The sequence below is a fragment of the Aythya marila genome, assembly GCF_965140915.1.
Source record: "Aythya marila genome assembly, chromosome: 11".
Lineage (NCBI taxonomy): Eukaryota > Metazoa > Chordata > Aves > Anseriformes > Anatidae > Aythya > Aythya marila.
Window position 1 is genome coordinate 3,687,961 of NC_139052.1, and position 22,665 is coordinate 3,710,625.

A 22,665-nucleotide genomic window follows, 5' to 3' on the forward strand; every position below is an offset into this window, starting at 1 on the left:
TTCCACTTTAGAGAATAAGCAAGCGACATTAGAAGTGCAATCTTTACTAGGTCTGAGGACTTCTCTCTCTCTCTAACTGGATGGAATATCCATAACAAATTGCCCTTTTAGAAAGCCAACAGAAAAGACAACTTGTTACACAAGAAAATTCTGTAAAATCTAAATCCAAAGATGATGTTTTTGCAAAAAGTCGTGTATATACTGTGAGATCATTTAGCTTTATGTTAGGCAGAAAGCATGAGGAAATTTGTACACATGCCTAGAAGGAAAGTAATTCAGGCCTAAAGAGGCATTTCCAGAGATTTTCCTCTTTAAAGAAATGCAAAAAGTCAAAAAGTCACAGTTCAGAATCAACATTTACACATTTCTCAGGTTATATTTCAGGTCAGTTTCTGGGTTCACTGAAGATACATACATAAGACAACTAAGCCATTCCTTCACTGGAACCTGGCATACAAATCAACCGAATTGGACTGACTAAAATTTTGAAATTGTTGTGTGGCAGACATAATAAAGACATCCCTCCACCACTGCGATACCTTTTTGTGCTAAAACACAGAAAGCTAGCTCTTTGCACTACGTATATCTTCAGAACTCCGTGAAGTAGTAGTGTATGTATAGTTAAAATAGAATTGCCTGGCGTCTTCAAACTAGTTACAAAGTTCAGAGATATTGTTTAGACTGTGTGGAGAAAAGAATAGACATTACCTCCAACTTAGCTTCTCTCTCTAGAATGCAGATTTCATTCTTTAACCTAGTGGATAATGAATTAAGATTCAACGTCTTCAATAGTGTCTGGTTAAAACACAGATAAAACGGATGAAGATGCTTACAGTATGAAAGCAACTTGGTAACCTGAAATCAGTTTATGAAGCTTATACTTCTTTTTGAGCTTAAATGTACTTCAGAGCTCCACAAGAGTGTTTCAAGATTTCAATATGTATTATTATTGGTTATACAAAAATTATGAGATAAATTTGTTTCACGTAACCTGCTCCAGTTGTATCACCTCATGAACATCAGCAGTCTTAAGAAAGTTACTGGTACTTCTATGGCAGAACTCCTTCCCATAAAGGCCTTTTAAACAAGAACTGAAGATTTAAGATCTGAAGTGATAAATTTGTTGAAACGTACTCTTTAAGAAGTGTATAAAGCTACATTCTAAGCAAGATTATTTATTTATTAAACATCTACCACAACCCAAATACCCAGAACAAAGTTGTAGTTTACTTACAGGGCAACTGTAAAACATTGCAACTGACCTCCAACTGCAACTTGGAGGAGATGCTTCCTTCAAAATACCTTCACGGGTACAGTCCATATATTAGATGAGCTATTAATTATTTAAATCTATTGACTTCTAAAACCACATTAATTAAACTTATCACAACATCACTAAAATTGATTTTCTGTGTTTATATAAGTAAATGCTACTGCAGAGATAGCAAGATGTGTGTCTCCTACAAAACCTTGTTAAGTCATCACTTCTAGTATAAAATCTAACCTTTCAAATGTTTCCTACAAAAAAAACTGAACAATCCCCTCAAAACTGGCAATGCCTGTATCATCTTTGTTATTGCTGCATTAAAGACAAACACTCTGCTGCAGTATGGTGCTGCCTCTGTTATATTTAAATACTGTTATAAATCATAACTTAAATTATTCATGACCTCACTGAGTGTTAATGGCTGTGTGCAAAGTACAATATGCCTGACAGAAGAAACACCTTTATCAACTCAAATTTTATGAAAAACGTATACTAATATTAGGTACCACATCTATTTTGCTACATTAATCCAAGAAAAAGCAGTGCTAAAAGCAGACCCTTTAAAGAATTTAACACACACTTTCAGCACACCATGTACGCCTTAGATTAACATTAAAGGTCTAGCAGGTAGGCAACTACTTGGATTGTGGTATAAACAACTATTTACATTGTAATTTGCAATAAACCATTGCAAAAATAACTAGGAAAAAAGTCTGTTTTACAATAACTCCTATTTTAGCACTGTAACAATGTTCATCTAATTACCAGTAAGAACAATGATCAGGGTAAATCAAGTAACACATTTATTGGGTCAGAGACTTGAAATGCTCTGAATCATGACCATCAATACTGGTAAAAGATGGTGCAACACCAGATATTTAACTTGGCTTTACTGCTTTAATGATTTCTGTGCAAGAATTTAAACAAGTAGGTTGGAAACTGTAATTTGTCTAAAAACAAACACTATTCACTTCTGAAAAGGAAGAACAATTTATATGCAAAGAAATCAGACACCACAGGACATGCTGTGCATAGAATAACAGAACAGCTTGGGTTGGAAGGGACTTTAAAAGCCATTTAGTTCCAACCCCCTGCTATGGACAGGGATGTTACCCACTAAAGCAAGTTGCCCAAGGCCTCGTCCAACCTGGTCTTGAACACCTGCAGGGATGGGCTTCCACATCTTTGCTGGGCAAGAGAAGTATTTGTTCTTGTTGTATGAGAAGATTAAGTTTTGCCACCACAATAAACAGGTATGAACTGAATCCAATAACCACACACTGTTGTAAATATATTTTTAAAAATAGTTTACATGATCAAATTATGATAGATTTCTGTGGCTATCTTTCTATAGCTTAGAAAACAGATTTAAACTGGATAGTTTACACTGCTTTTAAAGTGAACAAAGTTTATAGCATTTTGTGACAATTACGTCTTTGTTAATATGGTTCACCTTGGATTACTGATATTCTCAACCTTACTTCTGTTTAGGAATAGGTTTTAGAATTTAATTCCTTCTAATTTGTAATTAACAAGTTTCCTAAGTGGATACTGAACCACAGAAGACTAACATCCTGCGATGTCCCTAACACTTTTACAAAAAATCTTAAATGTTTGGGGCCTAACAGTTTGGTTTCTGAAGAGTTCCGTCTCCCATAGTTCTCAAAAAGCAACAAAGGCAATGTCCTTTCTCATGTATCTGGAGCTGCCATACTTCTGGGAAGAACTTTATGAAAGTAAAACAAAGTCTCTGACCATCTGTGGTAAATACAGCCTGTTGGTCCACAATTTTGAGCAATTTTGAAACCTCTCTAAAACTCCCCAAATATTATCGTACATTGAAATAAACTTTAATTTAAGAACAATGAGAAGTGACTCCTGATTATCAAGCCCTCAAATAAAAATTCCTCCAAGACGTTAACAGCTGACGACAAAATTTCAGCTTGACTGAGATAGTTAAGAGGAAGTAATGGCCACAAAACTAAAGAGGTTCAGGCTTTGACTATAGAATAAAAGACAGGTAATTAAGAACATTCCTTTAGATCCTTTAAATCTGAAGTCAGGTTGATCTGAAACTTTGTTTGATATGCAAGGAATCAGCTTGGGCTAATGGAACAAATTTAGAGTCATTGAAAAAAGCAGACTGTAAGATACATAATCCAAACATAGCTAAGGGTATTGTCATTATTTCTGAAATTCATGTAGTCTCATAGCTTTGCCTGCCTTCACATAATAAAATGTATCTATATTTGTGCACATGCAGAGCTCAAATCATGAACCACTGTCTTCCCAGTGATCTGTCATGTTTTCCTACAGTCACATAGTTGTTCCCACAGCTCTTTTGGGTAAGCAGCACTGAAAAAACAGCTTGAATCGTTCACCAAACACACCCTTCCTGTCCATCCCTAACCAAAACGAACTTTTCCTAGGAAATCAGTAGTCCCAGCTGGAGCTAACAACTTTGTGTTATCTAAGTGGCTCATGGTACCTTCCAGCCACCCAGCTCAACTATACACAAGGATTATAAACATAAATTGCTTGTGAAAACAATATACATAAATGTCAAAACAGAGTACCAATCTTCCGTAATTTGCAGGAAATTCTTAGAGAACATTTCTGAAAGCCACAAAAATCTGCAGTCATACTCCTGTTTTGGTTGCTGACAAAAACCTGAATGAAAGTGTGATATCACAGATTTAACTTCCTCTGAGTTACAACAGCATGTTCACAATGAAATAATGATCCCACTACGCTTTTTTGAATGCTATTGTGACAAAACAGAAACAAGTCCTGCAAGAAAAACTTGTGCTATGTAACTGATGGTTGAAATTGAACAACAGCATGCAAGACAGAACATACCTTCTGTCAGAATAAAAAGAAAAAGCAGCAAAAAGAACAAGACTTAGAAGTACTAATTGACTGCGTGGATGTTTAATCACAACGTATGCATAAAAGACAAACTGATGATGAGATCTTTGCTGTTACTAGCAATAACACAGTGGCTGCAGAAGCTCACTATCTCCCAAACTGTTGTTGTTTCTATATGAAAAGTGAAGAGGACAACAATAACAGTCAAAACAGATTAATCTCATGGAGTTCGATTATGCGGAAAAAGAAAGTGCTGCAAATCAAGACCAACTTGCATTCATTAGAAATCTCTTACAACTAGGAGGTAGTAACAATGACTGATGCCAGAGTAAGATTATCTGCTAAGTTCCCTGGAAGCCACTAAATGAGAAATTCAACCAAGAAAAAAGTTCGCTGTAAGCACAAGGTTAAATTTGTAGGAATGCTAGATGTTCATCATGACAAAATGAAAGCTCATCATATATTCAGACAACTTGTTGATGGATAAACTTGCCACAGATTATCTACAACTACAGATGAAGTCAGAAGCAGTGAAATCAAAATCAGCAGATGTCTTAGCAGCTTGAGTAGAGCATCCTTGAAGATGAGAGATGATACCAAAAGAACAAGGTGTGAATGAACTGTGGCTGCTCCACCCTCAATAAATATATCTGCTTCCATCACATGCTTTCCTCCGATACCATTTAGGAGCAAAAAGAAGTTTAGCCACTAGAGTAAAGCTAATAAATTCCTTTGGCCAAGATTCAGTTTATGCAGTTATGTGTGATAGAAAGCATATTTACTACTGTATATGGCAAAGTCATTGGCAGACAAAATGCAACTTATTTGAATATTAAACAGATCAGGACTTGCATGTTTTAGTGAATACCCAAAGAGAATGACAAATCCCTTTACTTTAAAAATCTAGGATCAAGTTCAGAACAAAATGGGCTTTGGTGCTAGCAGGTATACATCCTCATTTATACACTACTCTAGCTTGGGATGTTACTGACAGACTTGAGGAGACAATGAGCAGCAAAGAAACACTACATCACATAAAGGAAACCACTGCTAAGCCTCTCTTCCAAGGAGTATTGCCCCCCAAAGCTGTAAGTTAATGCTGCAAAGCAGAGTAACAACACAGAAGAGCCTTTGCCAGACTACAGTACTGGGAGAAAAGACCAGACCTGCTGCCTAAAAGACATTAAAAAAAAAAAGGAAAAAAAAAGAAAAAGAAAAAGAAAAAGAAAAATACCACAGCTTCAATGCATGAAGAAAAAAGAAAAGGTCTGGCCAGATGCTTGTTCGCTTACATACCAAAATAATCCCAAGCTCGACTGGGTTCAATTTGATGCTCCACAATGATGTATCAGTGAGCCAAGGCAGTATAGGATACCTGCTCACTTTCAACTCCCCTGCAACAAAAATGTCTACTGTCAGTTCATTTAAAAATATGTTAATGTTGCGCAAAGCAGAGAGTTGAGAAAAGAAAGAAGAGTGCTCGCACAGTTATTACGCCTTATTCCCTCAGCACAAGGTAGATCACTAAACAACAAAACAACTTATGTAGAGTAACAACTTAAAAAGAAAATCCTGCTGGAACATCTCCAGCTAGGTTATCTGTACTACTAATGACAGGACTCTGGTCCAAAGACAGGTGTCATCAACACTAAACAGAGCTTGTAGAACATGTTTAGTCATTAGCAATAGAGATGAGTTTTACAACACATACTGATAGTCTCATATGTCACAGAAGATATCAAGGTCTGAAAGATGCAAGAGAAGATCCAAAAGCTTCCAAGAATGTACTATGTGTGTTATTGTGTCCAATGATGGTTATTCTGCAGAGTCCCACAAACAAGTTATACCTCATCACAGTATAGGTCAAGGAATGGGAAGAAACATTCGTAGATCACTGAGAAAATACACGGCAAACATTATGAGTACTGTTTACAGGTTCCTCTTCCGAAGCTAAATGCAGAGCACCACAAACATTTATTTGTGTTTACTCTGTACTGCAAATAATGAATACAAAAATCTGCTACAGAGATATGCTCATGCTTTTAGGTTCAGCAATGATACATTCTTGTCCAAAATATCAGACTTATATAGAAAAGGACAAGATTTCCTGAGATTAACGTCTATCAACATGTCAGTTTTAAAAACCACAGATATCACCTCATGTACAACCATTAACTAATCTTACAGCAACATCAGAGCTCTCAAAAAAACCAGCTATCTGCATCTACCCTAATCTAACACACTAACAGCTTGCAGAAACAAACCTGTACATGTTTTCAACTCTACTTCAATCTCTTCCTTTGGTGCTCACCCACCTGTTTCTGCCTAATATTATATAAATATACTTCACATATTTAACATCCTTAAAATATTTTCAGACACTTCAACTGTATTTTTAAGAGAGTAAGGTTCTTGTGCAGTACTGACAGCTTGCCACAGATGTACCCCTTTCCCCACCGTTCAATACACCTAGAATCTTTCCTTACACGTAGTCCAGCATACATTAATTCCAAATACCTATTAACAGCTCCACGTAGAAAAAACTAAGGTTGGATCACAGCTCAACACTTCTTATTTTTCCTGCGTTTGACTTTCACCAAAATCCAAACTGTTTAAGAACACAAGCCACCCCGGATTAATCAGGGGATTATAGCTCACCCTCTTAAATGACTCTTCCCAGTGTTTTGCCCGATTTCAATAAGCAGTGCTCCAAAATCAGAAGTTTCATTTTCTTCTTAAATGGCTTTTTGGAACGGTTTCCTAAATTAACTTCCTTCTCCTGTCCATTCCTCCCAGAACATCTATTCTTTTAAATAATGTCTATTATTCATTCCATCAGAACATCATTTTTATTCAATTACAGCACGTTAAGCAGTTACTACTAGAGATTTGAAGTTCGCAGCATAGATTTTGCTCCACTATTATTCGTAACTGAAGAAAATATTTCTATGCTTGGATCAGATGAGAGAGTTTTCCTGTATCTCCTCTTACTGGCCACTTTATGGAAAATAAGAAAGAAAATATTTAATGTACTGGTATGAAATCATAGAATGGTTTGGTTTGGAAGAGACCTAAAGGGTCATCTAGTACTCTAGTACCTCCCTGTCACGGGCAGGGACATCTTTCCTTAGATCAGATATAACTTACTGGGGATATTTACACTACTCACTGAAGGTTGATTTATGCTCAAGAGGCATAAGAAATTCTCTTTGTTGGTAAAGTCCTCATGCATGAGAATCTCTAACCCCCTTAGAGAGAGCCTACTATAGGCTATATGGAGTCAATGACACCTTGTTGTTAAATCTGGGTTAAACTGTTTTCTTTCACCTTTAAAGTTTCTTTCTTTGTAGTCTAATCAACATCTTTATTCCTGCATTTAGAAAGAGTTTAGAGAGAACTCCTGTTTGTTTCAGCTGACACACCTCTGAACTTTCCATTATGGCAAAAACAGTTTCACAAGATACATTGTAAATCCTCAGGTACTGTCCCAGTATAACCAAGGAAGGGCTTAGCATGCCTGATCCTTCTAAGGTTAAAAAAATCCCAAACCCGACAAACACAAGCTCCACAATACTGCAGGTTCTTTTCCAAATCCTTAAAAAATTGAAAGCCAAAATCACCATATTAATTTTTCTTTGCAAATCATTAAAAATTAATGAGACAGCATATCTTTTATCATTTAATCATTATATCATTTACAAAATAATTTCTAAATAATTTATCCTACTTCCACAAAGGCCACAACTTTCTTTTTTTAATATTTATAACAATATTATGTGAAGAACAAACACTTATTTAATATAGTTAGCAATAAAAGTAAGTTGAATTTACAGTCCCACTAGGCCTAGACTCAGAAGTCAGGATTGAGAAGCACTAATACTGCAAGAACTGTTTATTTTTCATGAGTTCACTAATCACTATTTCCCCATTCTTGCAATTCTGGATGTGTTCAAGAGCAAAAATCATTAAGTAAAAGCATGGGCCTCCCGTACATTTTCTATTCTAATGAATTCAGAAGAAACCCAAGTTCAAAGTGCAAATTTTGGCCATCTGTCACTGAATTAATAGGAAAAAAAAAAGAAACATTGAGTGGTAAAACAAAACTTACTCAGATACTTGTTCAGCAGTTGGCAAATCTACAGAAACTGAAAATAAAAATGAAAAAAATTAGTTAAAAACATTTTAAAATGTGGAAATACACAAGGACTCATTTTCAAATCTAAGCACATAAAGATAACAGAACTGGAAAAAGGACTGCTGTAACAAAGACATCCTCATGTAAGTATTTATATTTACGTGTACTCACCATTCTCTATAATAACTTGACAAGTATGAGTGTGGCTTTCACTCAGATGTGTGGCCATGCTATCTAAGCCAGAACCATCGGTCAGAAAATCGCAGTTAAGACATACTACAGTCACACCTCTAGAGAAGACAAAGTAAAAAGTACATATAAACATAACATACTTCTGGCTTTCTTAGCTTACAGCTACTGGATAGACTATACAGAAAAAAATGATTTTGCAACTATAGATGAGGCGACTCGCAGAAGTATTCTTACTTTTTATACGGCAAATAGCACCCGGAATTTTCAGTCATTGACTAGGACATCTCCATGTTTGATGTAGTACAAAGAATACTACTTTTGACAGAACTTTATCTGTAAAGTTTGAGTTTATTGGTTTTCCCACCTCCCTCTCCTTTCAGACTTTGCACATTGTGAATAATTGGAAAACAGAGTTGGAAATACTTTTTTCGAACTGCCTTGCGTTGAGAAAGAGGTCAACAAATTTGGACAAATTTTTGTTACAAAAGAGAACCTGGCTAGTAAAAGAGCTAGTATTTTCCCTTTTCTGCTCTAATTTGTGTAAGTGTAGAAATTCAAGAGGGTCTAATCTCATTTAATCAATTATCTTACTATTAAAAACTAAAAACATAATGTTCTGTAACTGAAAAAAGCTGAATTACCGTAGCTCTTCTGAATGCTTCTTGTAGATCCAAAATCTTTTACTTGGACGAGCACTGTGAAAACTAAATGTAAGAAAACATTACCACTTAAACTAGCTTTCTGGAGTACATCTCCACATATCCCGTACGTACTGTACACAGTACTGCAATTTCTTTATGACAAGGCATAAAAATAGAATACTCAACTACTGACCTGAATTACTCTAAAAAAATAAATTAATGAAATTTTATAGGCTTCTGAATCTCACCTCCAGCTCAAAACTGGTAAAATCAAAAACAAACAAAAAGCCCACATGGCTGTGTTCAAGAGCAAAAGAGACAAACAACCTCAAGAACATCTAGCATCTCTACTCCTTCTGAGTTATTTAGTAAATAATTAGTTTGGGAGGGACAAGACTTAGCTTTTTGGCATAGTACTGCCTGCACGTAGTTACATTACTTCCGTTCACATTTTAGGTCTGGAAGCACCGTAGCTGAAGCTACACAGCAAAGCTATATGGTGAAGAAGCTTTACTGAATTCAAGCTCCCTAAAGAGATAGATTTAAATGAGATAAAAATCACATCTTCAGAAAACCTTAAGTTATTTCACATGCAGTTTAAGTATGTGCCAACACTGTACTCCCACATGAAACAAAAAGCAAGCAGCTGAGTACAAAGGCTGCTGCAGAAACATCCTCCCTGTAACTGCCTTCTTTCTCATCACCCCTTGTTCCTTAGGTGCTAGGGGCTGCAAGAGGTAAAGTAGGGGGGCAACAATCAAGACTGCATCAAGGAGACAAATGACAGGAGACTGGCTTCCCAGAGAACATACAACAATCAATCATTATTTGTTAAGTTTGACTGAAATAATTATGAAAGATCTCACAGAAACTCGAAGCAAAAACAATGAACAAGAACACTGGATGTAGGCCCTCAACAAAAAATGAAAATCCAACCTTACACATGCCCCTGTTGGTCCTATGACACAATTAAAAATTCAGTTAATACACACACATAACACACTTTATATGAATTTTGAAAGTATTTAATAACCCAATAAAAACTGCGCAGAGTTCTCACCTCATCATGTGATTCACGTAGGCTTTGCTACAGCTAGTATTATATCTGCATAAGCTACAGTGGACATATGTAGGAAAGTGGTTTGCAAAATCCTTTATTTCTGAGTAACACTCAATGCATTTGTGAGCTCCCAAACGATACCTAACAGTAACATGAAAAAGTTGATAGTTAACATCAACACTTTAGAACATAACTAGTTCAAACTTTTTGCTTTAAGTCTTTTAACAGTAAGAAACAAAGAAAGAAGAATTCAAAAAATGTATTAGTTAAATATTTATTATGGGATATGTTAGTACTTATGAAGAAAATGGTTTTTTTTCTTTAATTATTAACTTAACGTCCTTAATAAAAAAGTGCAAGTTAATACAAACATCTGTTATTGGGCATTTCTGTAAACAAGATCCTGCAGGTGAGAACCTCCAATTTCAGCTGCTAGCATTATCTTTCCATACTTTAGAAGGATTTCAAAGAAATGCTTCATTTGCCGCTATGAGCACAAGAGCATGTGGTTTTCCTGTCACCCAAAATCCTCTGCAAGCTTTGAAATATCTATAGATCAAGAATATAATCCTGCTCTTCCCCAGTTTTGCTGGCTATTTTTGGATGTCTTAAAGAGCTATGTTTTGTGAGTATTGGCATCTTACTGAAATGGAGGCATCCATAACCTTTGTCAAAGACAACTACGAATTCATGCTAGGCAATGAAATTATATTCAAGTCCATAAAACACCCATTAAATTATTAACAAGGACTGCAAAAAACATTACACTGTAAATATAAAGAGAGCATTCTCTCCACCGTCTGCATTTACTTTGACTCTTTTGTTAGTTCCCCAAATTAAGGTACCTCCTAGGACAGACAAGACTTCACCTTTTGAATAATGGGTTCAAATAAATCCCTTCAGAAGCTGAAGGAGGAAAACAGTTTTCCCTCCATAAGAAAGCTTGCAAAGAACACCCCAACAGATGTATTCCCCCTCCAAAGGCCACTTTTAATGTAAATCTGCCTGGTGTACCAGTATTTAAATCATTTGGGGCTCTGTGCAGAGAAAGATTCTAAATTTAGAACAGAATACATGTCAGAGCCACACAGAATACATGCCAGACAAAAAATTATGAAGAATGAAGGTTTCAAATTATAATCACGATACCAACACGTGGAAAGTTCATGAGTATGTGCTTTCTACAAAATGGAGTGGTTGAATGTTCTATATTGCTATATTGTGAGTTACTAAAAAATTAATGAAATGACCACTTATATTCAAAGCATACTTACATATATTTTAATGCTAATATTTTACCTTAGATTATGCAGTGCTGTATTTGTAACTTTTTTTTTTTTGCTGCTGCTGTTGGTCCATGCATTTTGCTTCTTCGATGTAGCTGATGGTTTTGATTTTGCTTTTGACTTATTTGTATTAGATCTGTTATGATTTCTAGTGGTTGTATTTTTAGCTTTAGGTGATAGCTGAAATGTGGATGTACTCGTGCTAACAGAAGATCCTGACTGAAGAGATCCAAGAGATGCTCGAATAGTGACCTAGAAGTATGAAATTAAAAGTTTTTCCATTTAAACTATTCAAGTTCCCATTTCTGTTTACATCAAAGTTTGAGCCATTTTAGAAGAGAACTAACAATTTAACATAGCATATGAAATTCCCCTCAGCAAAGGTTGTCTCAAAAAAAGGTAAATACTGCTGACTAGAGTAAACTTAATCTCAACTGGATGCTAAACTTAATCAACTGGATGCTTAAAAAGTTTGTTTTTCTGGAAATAATTAGCCATGACAAAGAACACTGCTCTCTCTTCAGACCTGCAACTGTCTACATCCTGTTCTCAAAACAAAACAAAACAAAACAAAACAAAACAAAAAACCAAACAACAAGAAGAAGAAGTAGTAGCAGAAAAGAAACAGAAAGGTCTGAATAATAAGACCTGTTAGGAAGAATATCAAAAGAACCTATCAATTCCTGGATTTTTTTTTTTTTTTAAAAAAAGTGTCTTATTACCTCATGATTAGCCAATCTATTTATTCCAGATAACTTTCTGAAGAATGAAACAGAACAGCAATACATATCACCAGGAGGAAACCATGAACTGTTCCTAACAATTCTTCCAAAAGGAAGTGATGTTTTAGTTTTAGAGGCAGCAGAAATTTCTTTGCTTTGGACAAGAAAGGAGAAAAGCATCTCTTTCTAATTTCGCCCCTTTCCCTACCAAGGCATTTTCTTCATTTTCCCCTCTACTTCTCCTTTACAAACACTTACCTTTGTTCCAGGAGGCAATCCTTCTAACTGTTTAGGTTTTCTAAATGTTCGGTGATGCTGAGTCTTGTGATCCATTTTTTCTTTGCAAGTCAAAAATTGCAGTCTGCACTTAGTGCAACGGTATATTCCTTTTTTCTTAAAGGAAAAAATAAATATATAGTAAGCAGGAATGTTATGATAAACAAAACTATAGCCCTAGAATTTCTCAAGGAATGGTCATCTGATTTTTAAAAATCAACCTGATAAACTCTTAATAATATTGTACAAAGACAAGACAACTGTGTACACATGTAATATTATTATAAGAGGGAATCAGAGATTGACAGTTAAACTAAGTCAATGCAGTACGTCACAATCTTTTCTCTAGTTAAATCACTGACAGCCTTGCTATTAACTTCAAGAAAAGCAGAACATATCACTATGACTTGGTGAAGAAACCAAGTAGCAGAGAGATTCTTTCAAGAATATTCAGAGATTTTTAAACAGGGAACTTCTGTCATATAAAAACATGACAAAGTCTAACAATTCACTCAAAGACTTCTCAAAAGAAGAAGTTATAAGGCTTCATCCTTTATTAACTATTCTTATCCACTAAGGACTACACAAATCAGTTCTATTTGTTGTTGTTGTTTATTTTAGGGAGAGACTCATTTTATAATTATTTAGCATTTTTCAATTAAGGATAGAAAAATATCTGTTTACCTGATGCCTCATATAATGATGCATATACGGTGCTCCAATTTTTATTACTTTGAGGCAAAATGGGCACAGCAAATGTTTTGTATTTTCATGAACTGTCCTGAAATGTGTTTCTACATCAGAAAAAGCTGAGGATCTGTAGTTGCATACCTAAAATAAGAAGTTCGACTTTCATGTTAGAAGTTTATTGACAGTAGAGACAGTGTTTATGGGGGGGGTGGGGGGGGAGGGGAGGGCGGTGTAATCTAAATACAAAACAGTCACTCTGAAATACCTGGCAAACATACGGCATTTCACCTGGCTTATGATTGTCCTTCATATGTTGCAAAAGAACTTGCTCTGTTTCAAAGGATAATTCACAGATTTTACAAATAGCTAGAAAAAGTGAAAAGCAAGAAAAATACATTAGAAAATTAGCCTGGGATCAAAAGTAAATCAATACATACATATATGTGAACAGCGAACTCTATAAAGGTAAAAGAATCTAACAATCTTTCTACTTTTCAGGTTAAACACTCTGCACAACTTCAGGAAGCCCATAGTGCAAGGCCCCTAAACAATATGAACTCTTGAAATCAGGGGCTTTCAATCATAAAAAAAAAGAGCCTGCCTCCACTCCCCATCCCCCAGCTTTTAGAAATATTTTTTCCAGATACATTGTTATGACATAAGTTGAATGACTGCCCAGCTTCTATATTAAACCTCATGATTATTGCTCTTAACGTACAATACCTTTATTCTGAGGTTATTAACCATCAAAAGTCAGAAAATATCTGAAAATTCTAGGTCACAAAAAGGTTCAATGTGATATATAAGTCAACTTACTAGACGACTCATAAGGCGTGTGTGTACTTTCAATGTGGCACTGCAGCTGAAATGGGGTGGGAAACTGACGGTAACAGTGCTGGCAGGTGGTATGGCTTTCCCAGCTTTCACTGCTCTGCTTCTCAAGCTCTAAGTGATGCTTCATGTGGTTCATAAACCTTTGAATGATAGTGAACAGGTGCAAAAAGCCATATTTTAACACTATCCATGACATATCCCATGCAAAATGCACAAGAACCCTTAGAAAAACTGCTCGGAAAGCACTTCTCAATTTCAAGAAGTTAGAGCAGGAAGTGTTCATCTAAAACAAACAAACAAAAATCAATGAAGTTAAGCAAACTGACTATGCCAGAAATCACATCTCAAAGCTAAGAAAGGTATCTTGACTATTACAAGGAATATGCAACACGTCTGAAACACGCTCTAAAACTAAGCAATCTATTGCATCTTTCATGTTTGTTTAGCCAAAATTCCAGTCCTGAAATACACAAACTGTCAAAGGCAACAGCAACAATACATTCAGACCTCACCACCACTAGAGGCTCAAATCCACATTCTGGAGCAAGCAGAACTGTAGCTCTGCTAAAAGCTATTAAGCAGGAAGACTCATGTGCAACTAGGACCTTCACAGCTTTATCTGAAATTACCTCCATCCAGAACTGACAGCATTCCAAGACCTGCCTTTTTATAAATTATTTAGGTCTGAAGATATGTTACGAAGGGCAGTTATCAAAGAATGCCACTGTGCAGCTGATAACCAGGTTATCAGAAACTTGGTGGTACATCACTACTGAAAGTCACCACCTTTTCCTTATTAATATGTCCAACTATCTGCAGGAGGACCTACCTGAGAAGACTAAGCACTTCGCACATTGTTGGCAGGTCAGTTATCTGTGGAGCAGTGAATTGCCAAAAGGACATGCTAGTTGCATAACCCACCACTGTTAACTTCATAAACTGTTCTATTTTGAATGGGCTTAATTTCAGTACAGCCAAAAGAGCTATTAAATGTAGGTCACATTCACAAAAGGAATACATTTCTCAAAGTGGTGACCTTGGAATTTAAAAAAAAATAAAAATACAGTTCCTTACTGTGATAAAGAGAATAGTTACTTGAGTTCAGATTTCTAATATAACATAGTTGCTTAAAAAGACCCAAAAAAAGAAAAAAAAAAAAAAAGAACTGAAAATATCCAGATACTTAGCAGAAGAAAGGAATTGACACCGTTAAGTCATGGCAGTAAACTCTCTTGAACGTCTGACAACATCAGATTTCCTAACTGCTTAAGATGAAATATTGGCAGTTTTACTCAGACACATACTTAAAGATTTACAGCAAGTTTAATGTTTGTAATTACAAGAAACATTTGTTTTGTTTAATAATATGGGTTTAATGTTAACATAACGCTGTTCATTTTAATCTGCAGACTGTGTCTTTTGAAAGAATAGTTCATTTTTCTTCAGTTTTACATTCTGCTACTTCAGCTTCCCTTGAAGAATGCATGTAAAAAAGTACAATGACCTTAACTTCCAAATGAACAATGACATGAGTTGGTCTACCCATTAAAACAGCTTACTGAAGCTTTTTGTGGCATTTGGAAGAAAAATTATTCCATCAAAATAACAGTTGTTACATAAGTAAACCACAAACTATTAGTCACTGGAAATCCCTAAAGAAAATTAACACTCACATCTACTGATATCACCATCAATCAGGATGGCAAGTTGTACAATACTTTGCTTGCCCTTTTCAACCCCAAATCCTACAGCTGCTCTCATTAAAACTAAACCATTTCCTTTAGACACCATTAAAACTCGTACTCTGATCAGTGAATAAGTTTAAAATATGGATGGACATGCACAGTAAAAACTAATTCAATTTCTGTTCAATTACCCAGTATTATCAGTTTTCAAGGAGCCAAAAATCTTTCTATGCCAAAGAGACAAATTGTGAATGTACAAAATTAATTGCTATAGGCTGTAAATTATTAAAACGTGTAGAAAGTGAATTCAAATACCTTATGTTATTTTTAAGAACTTTCAGACAGCTGAAGCACTTAAATGTTGTATGAGTCTTCTGCTCCTGTTGTACCTGCTGGGTATCACCTTCATGTTTCCCATAATAGAAGTCGTTAACTAACATAATCAATTTTCCTTTCTCAGATTCATTGATTTTGCTTGTTGTACTTGAACATTCTGTTTTGGCCACTCCAGGGAAGAAATTATCTATCATATCTGGACAACAATACTGAATAGAAAAGGGGAGATGAAGAGACAGACAAAGGTATCAGTTGCTCCGAACAAACTGCATCAACGACAACAGCATTTTAAAAACTGAAGCCACCTGCTAACTAGAGCTACATGCGAAGCTCCATTTCCATTCTGTGTCACGCTAACTCCATGCAAATTCACATACGCTTTTTTAACTCTGAAATGATCTTTTGGTAGTGTTTAGATAAAATACAGTGCATTTTTAACACCAAAGAGGGATTATTCTCATAGTTTCACGTAAAATGAGTTTAAGATTCAAATCAGAATACGAATGTTGCCTAGTGGTTCCTTACTCATTAGAAAACTGTCTACTTAATTTAAATCTAACAAGAAAAAAAAATCAGCTTTTATGCAACTACTTTGTTGATAAGTGTAAGTTTACAGAGCACCTCATGGAATGTTTTATCTTTTACCTCTTTGGGGAGGACATTTATTAAAAACAGGATTATTTTTATTTCCAGCATTGTGAAAAATTCAGAAATCCTACATCACACAAGACACATTATTTATGTGTTTCTACCTAAAAGCATAGATAATGAATTGCTTAACCCAGAAACTGTAATAATAAACTTAAAAAGTATGAACTACTTCATATAGAAAATGATATGAAATTTCCAACAGTGAACAAAATCAGAATGTTTCTGAACAGATCTCTCTCCAGCTGGACAACAGTTCTTATTATGCATTATTACTTTCTATAAGCCTACTGGTACAGAGTTCATCTTCTAGCGTAGAAATGTAAGTCAGTATACTTATCCCCATATACTGTAAATTGACATGCAATTAAAAAAAAAAAAAGTCACTTTATTTAATTCACAGTTCTTTAATTCAGCTAGTATAGTAAGTACAAAAGCAATTTCTACAAACAGTGATTAGATAAAGATCAAACTTTTTTTTTTTTTTTTTACTATTATTATTATGTATGCTTCTTAATTGTATTTTGAAGCTAAAGAAGACAGGCAGCACATGTGCCTCATTTCATTGGGAAAATATGGTCAAAAGCGGCAACATTTGGAGCTTCCCATCTCCATTCTTTATCTCTGTGACTACGAGACATTTGGGCCCTGGCTGATTATAGCCAGCAGGCAGACTATCTTCACATCAAAACATAGCACTCTTTTTCATAACCAACCAGAAGACCACATAAACTTATTACAAAGTTTATCAGCCCCAAGATATTTTACCTTCATATGATTTTTTAAAGGATCCATAAGATTGAAATGAATATTGCACTTTGGACAAGCTCGTGGAAAAGGTCCTCCGTTTTTAATATTGCTTGATGTAGCATTAGTACCTGGAAAACATATTAAGATTCAGAATTCACAATCAAGAGTGACTAATTTATTATTGTTTATTATTCTAGCAAAACATGCTATTTGAAATAAAAACTATTTCAACCGATGTGGCTGTAGTGAACATACGCAAGGTTTTACAACCATCTTTTAAATACTGTTCTTAATTTCCAAAATCATTTTATTCAGTTTGATATAAACATATATAAAATCTTAGCAAATAACAAGGAAAAAATGGGAGAGGGTAATAGGAGCACAACAGAGACAAAACATTAATTCTGTTCCCCTAAGCCCCCAGATGAAACAGATTACGTGATTTCTTTTTTAAAGAGGTTTAATTTTAAAGAATTGTACAAAACTTTTTATGCCATGACCTGATCACCATCACATAGGGTTCAGATACCTGTTTTTGAAAGGAATTTCACCATCTCATTCTCAATAGTAAGACTATAGTTCTCTGGCAGTAGTTGTAACCCTGAGCCTATTCAGATGCATCATTCCTGTTGAGCAAAGGTGTCTTTGGAAAACCTGGACAATAAATCCTCTAAATAATTACTCCCAAGAATGGAAGGAAGGAATATTCTCTTATCAGTACAAATTAATACTTTTCAAGCAAATTAAAAACAAAAACCTTTGCGTTATCTTAAACTTCAATGAATAAAGCCAAGCTTCCAGTTTTCTCCTAACTGCCAAAAGACAGTGAGAGCTACTTTTCCAGGTCAAGTTCTCTTGCATTTACAAGTCATTCACAGATCTGGAGGACTCCATGCAGAATAAGCAGTTTAGAACAGATTAAACACAGGAGAAGTGTTAATATCTTAACTTCAGGGTCAAATGTACTGTGCCAGGGCTATGAAAAAAATGTAATAAAAAATATACGCACAAATACATCCACCTTGTAACAAGGAAAAGTTTGGGTTAAGAGATGACCATGCAACTGCCTAATACATTTTGTCATTAAAATGATCTTGCATAATCCACAAGCTAGACAGAGATCAAGCAGTATTTTTCCATGAGGATAACATTACTGCTAAGAATCGTAATTAAGCAGAAAGTCCTTCAAATGAGTGGATGACCATGCAAGAGATTTACCACAAAACAGTGCTGCAAGTCTTCAGCATTAAAGTTTGTAAAACATTTTGACAAGTTTGCTGAGGGCAAATTAATTTTGGAATGTTCTGCAGCAAAATGTAATGTTCTGTGGTGCCTCATTGCTGGATTTTGTGACATTTGAAATTTGTATGGGATCATGGAACTGCCTAGAGACAAACTCAAAAAAATGGGTTCTCAGTAACTATGATCATCTATTCCTTTGTTACTGAATTTAGTAATATCCTCTGGTTATCTTTTGTACGCTGCAAGCTGCAGCACAGTATCTGTTTTGCAGCACAGTATCTGTTTTACCCACCACAGGGTGTAGGAATTCTTTTTTCCCAGCAATATTCTGGGTTATAGCTACTTCCTGCTGGTTGCTAAGGAAGAGAACAGCTGCAAACGGGACGTCAAAAAAAAAGTATTCTAAGCAATTTAATCATAATGTGGGTAGCTTCTCATTTTAATATTATAGGAAAGAGTATGTGGCTGGAAATATCTCAAAGTCAATAAGAAGTTCTGGTCTATTATAATCAGCTGGAAAGCACCTTTTGGCTCAGGAGGAAACGTGCCTGATTACTAATATGCTGAAACAGCCAGACTACCTTTCTACTTGTAGGGAGGGGAAGTTCATTCAGAGCAACCTGAAACTTAAATTCCCCTGCTCCTTTCCTACTACTATTTTAAACCGTATCAAAATCACCACTGCAAAAGAAAGGTCGGAACTGCAAAAACCACTTTGCAATAGTTATTCCAAATACCGGCATCACAGAATTTAGGAGGGATGTGTAGAGGTGTTTTTGTCCAGCCTCCCACTCAAAGCATATGCAACCCCATCAGCATGCTCAGAGCCATCCAGCTGATTTCTCAGTAACTCCAAGGACAGAGATTCCATAGTCCAAGTCCCTCATCTTGCATTCCTAAAGTTAATTGTTTTCATCCTTTTAACTAATCTTTTAAATACTTGATAAATTCAGCAGTCACAAAATTCTTTCAACCTTGATTTTTAGTTGGTTAAGTTTCAACCCCATTAAGTTGTTTGAGCTAAAAAAATCAGATGAGTTCAGGGGCATTTGTTTTGAATGTCTGTTTTCACAGCTACTGAACAACTCAACTAGTCTCCACTTCACTGAAGTCAAACATCCGAACAAGGAAGGCCAGAAGTTTGAATATGCAGTAACTTAGGTTGAATTAATTTGTAAAGGTATATAAATTCTTGCACTGAAAGGTTTGTCTTTATTTTTTATTTATTGTAAGGCAGAACAATTACTTATTTACATTGCCTTAACAGCATTGAGAATAATGATCAACTTAAACATTGCAAGAGTGCTAGCTTTCTCCATGAACCAGACGCATGGATGGACAGCTAGACCATTGGATCTACCCTACCTTTTGAAGATACATTTTGTGATGGTGTTACTGTTGGAGAGTTAACTGTAGGTGAAACATCTGAATTGCTTCCAGCACCAACCTCATTAGGCTTGGCCTTTTTTGGAGTTACACTGTTGCCTTCAGAAGTAGCAGGACGCTTAGATACAAAAACACTCTCATTCAGACCTAGTGGTTTAAATTAAAAAACCTCAGTTTTTTTCCATAGTATATTACAAACACATTACTGATGCCTATACTTTAAAAGATGGGCAAGTCCAAATACAGCAGTTAAGATTTCCCTAACATCATAATCCATGCAGAAGTTAAGAAAACTATATCCGACTCAGAATTTTCTCAGACAGTGGAGAAGAAAAGGGTAAAGGTGAAAGATACACAGCCCCATCTGTAAAAACAAGTAAAATATACTGTGACCAACTGAATTTTTTGGCCTGCTTTTCGTATCTTGACCCAGACTCATCTCAAACAGATTCTTAACTCTGTAAAACATTTTGAGACTTCAGTTTGTATGCGAAATACTACCCAAAATGAAAATTGTGTTGTAATTTCTAATAAGCAATCATGGTATGCCTATTTTGCTCTATTCTGATGAAGACGCTGATTCACTAATTGTTTGCAGTACTTCTAAAAATAAATAAAACACTATAAACAACTCTGAAATTCAGAGTTTCAGTGCCTAATAAACTGGTCCTTCAGTATTTGTCTCTCTCTTGTCCTGAAACCAACATCTCTGTTACTGTAAAATTATCCTTGGATTGGAGAATCATCCAACTGATATAATCTTGATACAGAGCTCAATCTTCAACTAGACCTGAAGCACAGCTGCATACCAGTAATTCTGAGGTGATAGTACAGGCCTTCAGTAATTCTGAAGTGACAGCACAGATGGCAGACAGCTTTTACAGTATGATGATCTATGAGGAGGCCAAGACTTGCAGAAAATAACTCCCAAACACAATGATATCAAGGAAGGACATTCTTGTACATTTCCCTCCCAGCCATCTAACTGCTCCAATGACTTCTTTGGGTGTAATAAAAAATGAACTACTATCTTTAAAAGCCTTTCCAATGATCAGAGATAACTTGTGTTACATAAAATTATTCAAACTACTATGAAAAAATAAAAACCAAGCCACTGGTTCACCTCCAAGTCGTGTTTATCCTGTATTAGCTATCTACAGCTAGCAAACAGTCTCCCTGTTCAATCCAAAGAATCTCAGCAGGGAATGCTGGCATTTGAGCATTTGGACATTTACCGCATTATGCCTCATATACAGGAAAACGTAATTCACTTGTTATATATGCATTTAATGATCCTAGTATTCTCCTTCTGAGCATACCCTTCCATAATAACCACTTCTTCCTGACATAAATGAAGATACTAAGCTCAAATATCTCAGCCTGTGCATTGTTTCCCAAAGACAACGCATACACAAAATAAACAGGTCATCTGCTAGATGACACTACTTCCTAGATGTTGTTTGTTTTACATTTACTTATCCTTGATCACAAAAAGTTTTCATACAACTGGTATAACTTTTGAATTCTGCATCACTGAGGCCATTCAAGCACCAGGCCATCAACCCACAGCAGGCAAAATTTAATAAAATATAATTACATATCTGTGTTGTGTAAGAAGGGACTGGGTTAAGACAGAAGGTCTGATTTTATAAGAATCTTCAGTAAAATACTTAATTTTACTAAGGAAAACCTGATATATAAAAAAGACAATCTTTACAGGTTAACAAAATTGGTAATACTTGAAATTTAATAAGCTTGACATATCTGTGACACACAAAAAAATTGAAGTTTGTTTTCTATATTCATACAGGTAAGGATTCTTACCTTGGTTTATACACCTCTGATCTAATAAATTTCCTCTTTCAGAAAAGTGATAACACTAGGAGAACATACATACATTTGCATTTGAATTCCACTGTTTGCTCATTAGAAATATTTCAAGGCATATTGTGAAAAATAAACAAAACTATTTTAAATATTATTTAATATCTAGCCTATGCAAATCAGTCCCTGTTCTGACTGATTTGTCTTTTCAACTTGCCTCTCTAGGCTGGTGCATTGACACCAAATTTCCTCAGATCACTGATGCTCCAGGCTAGTTTGTCCAATGCTCCACCCAACATACCACAAGCTGAAATTGTCAGGGACTCCAGGCACTGGAGCCCAGAGCACACAGTTGCTGTTTGGTTTTGCAGTTTGCTTATGAAGTCTATTACCTTCACTTCACGCTACTAGTAAATACTTCTGTAACTATTTTGTAGTTATTATGAAACAGTTGCCTATTAACATACACACAGCATCACTGTATATGATATCGAGAATTACTGCAAAAAGAAGCCACAATACGGTAAAATATATTAAAAATGGTAACCTTGAATAGAGGTGGTTTATGTAATGTGATAAATCACATCAAATTCACAGAATCGGGACATAAAAGCCTTCTCAGACCTGTCCCTCACCAACACTTTCATTAACCTGGTGATATGAATGGATGCATACACTTCAGACAGCTCTTGAATACCACAGAACAGTTTTTCTGTTGGTTATGGCATTTTCTGGTTTCTCCAAGTGCATAGTTTCACATACATCCCCAGTGCCCATCCAACACCCAGGTACGAGCTATCAGTACAGTTTAACTTCTCACCAC

At 35.5% G+C, this 22,665-nt stretch overlaps 1 protein-coding gene across 5 annotated transcripts in view; it reads right to left on the minus strand.

Annotated features, from left to right (window-relative positions):
* The window catches only part of ZNF280D (zinc finger protein 280D), a 51,431-nt gene that overhangs the window by 11,287 nt on the left and 17,479 nt on the right, over positions 1 to 22,665 (minus strand). For 2 of the 5 annotated variants that reach the window (XR_014318257.1, XR_014318258.1), the window contains exons 6-18: positions 19,998 to 20,165; positions 17,409 to 17,518; positions 15,972 to 16,201; positions 13,954 to 14,111; positions 13,403 to 13,503; positions 13,132 to 13,278; positions 12,430 to 12,564; positions 11,463 to 11,701; positions 10,164 to 10,304; positions 9,104 to 9,166; positions 8,442 to 8,560; positions 8,244 to 8,280; positions 5,432 to 5,529 (exon numbers count right to left, since the gene is read on the minus strand). Coding sequence is in view for 3 of the 5 variants with exons in the window: in XM_082769189.1 (XP_082625315.1) it covers positions 8,244 to 8,280; positions 8,442 to 8,560; positions 9,104 to 9,166; positions 10,164 to 10,304; positions 11,463 to 11,701; positions 12,430 to 12,564; positions 13,132 to 13,278; positions 13,403 to 13,503; positions 13,954 to 14,111; positions 15,972 to 16,201; positions 17,409 to 17,518; positions 19,998 to 20,165 (1,648 nt within the window). In the remaining 2 variants the exon portion in view is untranslated. The remainder of the gene's footprint in view (positions 1 to 5,431; positions 5,530 to 8,243; positions 8,281 to 8,441; positions 8,561 to 9,103; positions 9,167 to 10,163; positions 10,305 to 11,462; positions 11,702 to 12,429; positions 12,565 to 13,131; positions 13,279 to 13,402; positions 13,504 to 13,953; positions 14,112 to 15,971; positions 16,202 to 17,408; positions 17,519 to 19,997; positions 20,166 to 22,665) is intronic. The other 3 variants (XM_082769189.1, XM_082769188.1, XM_082769190.1) reach the window with 2 other exon arrangements.